We start from the raw sequence: 6,472 nt of genomic DNA on the forward strand, positions 1-6,472 counted from the left end.
CCCCCCCCCCCCCCCCCACACACACACACTAACATGGCTGCCAAGCCTTCAGAGCTCCCTTGGCCGAGTCTCAGATCAGGGCACAGTATGGCCAAGGGCTGGACGGGCATGGAAGCTCTGGTAGCAGCTGCCTTCAAAACCTGAATCAAATCCTGCGCGCTGCCTTCCTTTCCTGGGGAGGCTCATTGTCTGATTCTAACAGGTAGCCCCATTAGGTGAATCTGGGCTATGAACACTTACCCTGGTGGCTGACTCCTTGTCTGTTTTCTATAAAATTACTGAGATGGTACAAAGAGCCCAGATAAATATTGGGCAAGGGAATTGGTTTTCTGACCTCTGATGGAGCAAAGAACAGTATCCATAGATGAGTCCAAACCCTGTTCTGCAAAAGCCCCAAATGCTTTAAATGAAGGTGCTGAGTGAAAGCCATTGGCTTGTAGGAAGGGGGAGGCCCCCCAAGCTCCAACCTACCCAACGTTCTCTCTCCATGTTGGAAGACACGGTGGCCACAAGCAGCAGAAGGCTGAGGAGGAACCAGGCAGGGCATCGTACCTGCTCCCTCCTACCTCCCTACCGACAGTCTTACATTCTGGTCCAGGCTGGGAAGGTCCCAAGGAGCCTCGGTCAAACTCCCAGGCCTCCTCAGCTTACAAACCACGCTTCCCAGTGCTGCTGGTCTCCTGCCACTTCCTGCCCTGACCCTAACACTTTCTTCATGCTGCTCAGCCTCCTTCACTCCAGGAAGGTCTTCTAGCTGAGCAGGGCTAGAGAGGCCAGAGCTCTTGTGTCTCACCACTGCCTGGGGCAGAGTTACCTCCCACAGAGGGAAAGCCATGCCCTCAGCAAGGCTGTTAGAGGACAGGCCGCCTAGGGCTGCCCAAGGCAGTGATCCCAGAGCCCTAGGGGGAACGTCTGCTCAGGTATGTGAGCCTAGTTGCTAATCCACCAGAACACACAGGAAATTATCAGGAAAGGAAGCTGTGTAGCAGAGCAGGATTGGGGGGAGGGGGGAATCCTGTGCTTCAAGGGAGTGAATGATGCTTGAGCACGAGCCAGGGCTCAAGGGTTTTTGCTAACCCTTCTGAGTCCCCAGGAAAGTTTCAAAGGCCCTTTGACCCTAGATGAAGTGCAGAATCAAGACTGCCTCACATCCCCCTCTACAAGGCCGAGGAGGTCCTTGGGCCTAGGAACACAGAAAAAGATAATAAATGTACCAACTCTCAAGCAAGAATACAACTTAAAAAAAAAAAACAACACCCACCCCAAACAACAAAAAAAAATCTATGGAAAGCTAAGTTTAGGTGGGAACAGTATAGAAAATTTAAATATTGGTGTACTTAACATGTTGTCAGCAATACTGAGTTAGTACACAGGTGGGCTACCACAACAGCCACTACTCATTCAACCGGATGGGCAAAACCTTCTGGCAAGTTCGGAGAAGGGAAGAGACAGGGGAATGGACAGCATGGATGCTGGACCAGAAATCTGGGGTCCTGGGTATCAGTTTCAACTTGTTACTGAAATGCGTGAAGCTCTAATCAGTTCTCTCTAGGTTTTGTTATTTGAAAACTGGAGGTATTCAACCTTGTCAATCTAATAAAGTTTTCAGGCTGGTGTCAGCCATCCCTTTGATTGGAAGCTAGGCAGGGTCTGTTCAGGGATCTGGCCCTACGATGACTGCTGGGGAATCAAACTGTGGGATGATTCTCACCTGTGTCCCTCTACCTTACACAGACACAAATTTGACACTGAGAAGGTAGGACTTTTTGGTCCATAATTAAAACAATATTTGAGTGCTTTCAAGCATGATGTCTTTTGCCCTTCACCACTTTTTTCTAAGGTTATTTTATTTTTAAAAATATATTTTTGTTGATTTCAGAAAGAAAGGGAGAGGGAGAAAGATAGAAACATCAATGATGAGACACAATCATTGATCGGCTGCCTCCTGCACACCCCCTACTGGGGATCGAGCCCTCAACTGAGGCATGTGCCCTTGATGGGAATCGAACCTGGGACCCTTCAGTCTGCAGTCTGACACTCTATCCACTGAGCCAAACCAGCTAGGGCCGCCACACTTTTAAAAAATTTATTTCAGAGAGAGGAAGGGAGAGGGAGAGAGAGAAACATGGCTACGAAGGCAGAACATCGATCGGCTGCCTTCTGGATGCTGCCTACTGGGAATCAAGTCTGAAACCTGGGCACTTGTCCTAACTAAGAATCGAACCAGTAACTTCTTGGTTATGGATCAACACTCAACCACTGAGCCATACTGGCCAGGATCTTCACCACACGTCTTTATGGAGGGCTCATCCCCATGCTGCCAGTGGTGAGGCAGTATTGCACAATGAATAAGAGCAGATGCGCAGTGGATTGCCTGGGCTCGAATCCTGGCTCTGCACCTTACTGCTGAGTGACATGTGGCAAGTTACTTAGCCTCTCTGTGCTTCAGGTTCGCCTTCTGTGAGTGAAGATAATAATAGTACTTATCCCCTACGAGCATTATGAAGATTAAAAGAGTTAACATGTATGAAAAACCTACACTAGTGCCTGGTAAAAAGTGAATGCTATATATCTGTTTCCTATTTTTATTATCAGAACACAATTCACCAAGTTAAGTAACAGCAGAACCAGGGTTCCATCCCAGGTCTTTTTGCCCCCAGGACTGCTGTTCAGAACCATTATGCCTATTGTCTTCTTAAGTGCAGAGGAGGGATGTGCACAACACAAGGCATCTACACTGGACTTGAAACTCCTGGGGGAGGGTATGCCTGGCTGGCTGGACACGTCCCCACCCTGGTAGGGAGGCACCCTTACCTGAATGTAGTCCACCGAGTCGCCAAGGGCCTTGAAAGCTGTGTACATGACCTCTCGCTTGCCTCCCCACTTCTGCATGATGCATGAGAAGGTGCTGGCGCGCACCACGTCCCGCACACGGTCCATACCCGCCTGCAGGCTGGCCTCCGTCTCACCCTCACCCACCTCATGGAAGTTGCTGCGCCACACAAAGAAGCCAGCTTGCTCGGTGCCACCCAGCACCTCATGGAAGATGTCCAGCATGTAGGCATCCTCCTGCCGATTGCCGTCCACCACCATGACCACCTTGAGGTTGGGGAAGGCGATGCGCTGGGCTGAGCGCAGACACTTGCGCAGGTAGTCGGGGTCCTCCTGGTAGGCAGCGATACAGAGTGCCACTGAGCGCCGCGGCTGGGAGGGCAGCTTCAGTGGCCGGCCTGCCCGCCTCATGTGCCGGTGCTCCAGGAAGGCAAACAGGCTCTGGGTGAGCAGGTGCAGGCCCAGGATGGCGCCGTACAGACCGAAGGACAGGTAGTGCTTTTCTGTGTGGATGAACTGGTAGCCTGTCACGTAAGCTGCCAGGATGCCACCGAGCACTGCCAGGGCAAACAGGCTGGTGCCCACCACACGCAGGGCTGTCGTCAGCTGCACCGGCATCTGGCGGGAGAAGGCGGGAGATGTGGGGTCAGGCAGGAGGCAGCATCTCCAGTCAGTGGGAATGGAGGCATTACCTCTGGGCCTGGCCCAGAACAGGGTAGATGACCCAGTAATAAAAACTATTTCCACTGAGCATGACTAAGACTAAGACTGCTAGGGTTCAAATCCCAGCCCGACACTATCTGTGTGACTATCTTTTGTCCCTTAGTTAATTCATCTGTAAAATGGGGGGGTTGTAGCACTAACCTTGCAGCCTCTTTGAGGTTTAAATGGGTTACACAGGTAAAGCACTTAAAGTAGCATTATTATTGTTTATTGTTAGATAAACCAAAACTGAAGAGAGCTACCTAGCTAGAGGATGACAGAATTGGGGTCTGCCTGACCCAAAATTCTTAAAGGCAAGCATCAGCAGGGGTGAGCCGGAGGCACTTCTGAGCACATGAGGGGCCAGGGGAAAGGGAGGATGATGGACAAGGAGGCAGCCAGTGGCCCAAGCTTCCACCTGCACTGTAACCTCTAGGGCAGCGGTTCTCAACCTTCTGGCCCTTTAAATACAGTTCCTCATGTTGTGACCCAACCATAAAGTTATTTTCGTTGCTACTTCATAACTGTAATGTTACTACTGTTATGAATCGTAATGCAAATAGCTGATATGCAGGATGGTCTTAGGCGACCCCTGTGAAAGGGTCGTTCGCCAAAGGGGTTGCGACCCACAGGTTGAGAACCGCTGCTCTAGGGGATTGCACTCTGGGAGGGGAACATGTGCCAGTAAAGCACAGTCACCGGTGAGGCCCGTAAAGAAGGGCCCTGCTGGTGGCTCAGATGGTTGGAGCATTGTCCTGTCAACCAAAAGGTTGTGGGCTCGATTCCCGGTCAGAGTACATGCCTAGGTTGCAGGTTTGATCACTAGTGGGGGCATATATGGGGGAGGAGGGCAGCAGATCGATGTTTCTCTCTTACATCAGTGATGTTTCCCTCTCCCCCTTCCTCTCTTTCTAGATCAATAGAAACATATCCTTGGGTAAGGATATTTTTTTAAAAAAGAAAAAGTGGGGGGAGGAGGGGAAGAGAGAAGAAACAGCAGGAAACATAAAGAGGTGCCAGGAGAAAAAAAGACGGAAACAGCAAAATCCGTAAGAGAAAGTTTCCCTGTGTTCTCTCCTTTCTCATCTTTTCCTCATTTACTTGAGCCAGGAAAGAAAGGGAAAGCAGCTGGGAAAGGCAGACAAGGGGAAGGGAGAGGAGAGCTAGGGTGTGGACAGCTCCCCTGGAAGCCCAGCGCTCAGGGCACCAAAGGGAACTGCAGCCACACTGCAGCGCCTGGAGGGTGGCTGTCTGGGAGGCCCCATCAGCCTGGTCCTAGTGCCCGCATAGACTCTCTGTGCTCGTCCCAGCCTGGCCACTCCTGCAAATGCTGCCAGATTGCGTTTGCAACAACCAGGGCTCCCAGCACCTGTACTGTTGGAAACAGCCGTGTTTTAATGAAAAGAGCCTCGGACTACAAAGACCCCAGAAGACTTGTGCTTGAGACAGGGCTCTACCACCGCCTGGCTGCCTGACCTTGCCAAGTTCTCTAACTTGGTATCTCCCCCTCCCCCCATTGGGGGTTCTAATGGTTTCCTGCTCCATAGGTAAATAATTTCCTTAAAATTGGAAGCACTCCCAGCTATGAAAGACTTCCCCTTCAGTGGGAAGGCTGATTGTAGGGGGCGGAGGGGGGGGATGCCTGATTTATGGAATCCCCTTTACCATCCCACCTACCCTCTACAGACAATGAGGTCTCACTTCCAAGCTTGCTCCAACTCTAGGTGTTACTGAAACCGGCCCCGAGCCCCACCCCAACACCAATGCACCCTCTTGCCACGGGAACACACGGTCACTACCTAAATCAGCCTGAGATTCAGGCACCAGCACCATCCAGCAGCTTCAGTCCGGAAAGTGCTGCTGGCAGCCTCGCCTCTCCGGGAAGCGCGGCCTCCGGGCGCTCTGCCCCGCCATCCCGAGGAGCCTGCCGCGTGCTTCCTCTGCAGGGCTGCCTGGTCCCCACCCCACCCCCTCCTGGCACGCTCCTGCGGCCCAGAGGCCCCCAGGCCCTGCCACCCACGGCCCAGGAGCCCCCTGTCCCCCTTTAGCGATTACATGCAGAGGGGGCGCTGCGGGCACCACTGCCCACCTACGACCTGGGAAGAGGCAGAGGGCTCGGAGGCCAGCCCAGCAACCTGCCGCCGGCCGCTGGCGCACCGCCTCGGTGCAGAGCTGGAGGCGGTGCCCACCGGGTCAATGCGGCCGGGAAGGCACTCGCCAGCTTCTCACCGCGCCCGAGCCTCCCCTTCTGGGGAAGGCGGCGCCGGCCACACCCACGTGCCGGTTTCCCACGACCCACAAGGGAAAACCCAAGGAATCGGTCGGACCAGGTCCCACTCATCTCCCAGGGCCCCAGCCACCGTGGCAAAGTGTGCCTGCAGACAAAGGCGACAGCCCCGGCGCCGCCGGCGCCCTCCTTTCCCGGGCCGGACCCCCACACCCGGCGCAGTAATTGGAGGCACCACCCCGGCACCTCCTACTCCTTTGGAGACCAAGACCCTGTAGTCGGTGGCCTCACGAACGATCGGACGCTGGAGTGGGCTCTGGCTGAGGTGCCCCTGCCCGGAGAGGGGGCCGTGTCACCCCAAGCCAGCGGAGGGGAGCCTAGACCGCCTCTTGTCCCTGCACCGCCCCCTCCCCCCTTCGCTCAGAAGGGATTCGCGCGAGCTCGCCCCCGGAGGCTAATGCGCATTCGGCTTCAAGGACACCGGGTTAGGGACGATCCCTAAGACCGACCCCCACCCCCGGCCAATAGAAGGAGAAAACCTCAACCAAGGACGCACACCGCCAATCTACCCCCCGAAACTTTGTGGGGCTGCCCAGGCTGCAGCCTCTCCAGCTGACAGGTGTGCCCCGCAGCGGGGCTACACGCGGCGGGATGGAAACTTGTGCGCGGGGCGGGGGCTCTGTCCTCCCGGCCTCTCCGAGCCGCGGGAGA

At 54.4% G+C, this 6,472-nt stretch overlaps 1 protein-coding gene across 2 annotated transcripts in view; it reads right to left on the bottom strand.

Moving 5' to 3' along the window:
* HAS3 (hyaluronan synthase 3) overlaps window positions 1-6,472 on the bottom strand; it is a 25,707-nt gene that overhangs the window by 3,601 nt on the left and 15,634 nt on the right. For both annotated transcript variants that reach the window (XM_005881208.2, XM_005881209.2), the window contains one exon: window positions 2,815-3,450. In XM_005881208.2, coding sequence (XP_005881270.2) covers window positions 2,815-3,450 — 636 coding nt within the window. The remainder of the gene's footprint in view (window positions 1-2,814; window positions 3,451-6,472) is intronic.

Source organism: Myotis brandtii, unplaced genomic scaffold, assembly GCF_000412655.1.
Source record: "Myotis brandtii unplaced genomic scaffold, ASM41265v1 scaffold670, whole genome shotgun sequence".
NCBI classification, from domain to species: domain Eukaryota; kingdom Metazoa; phylum Chordata; class Mammalia; order Chiroptera; family Vespertilionidae; genus Myotis; species Myotis brandtii.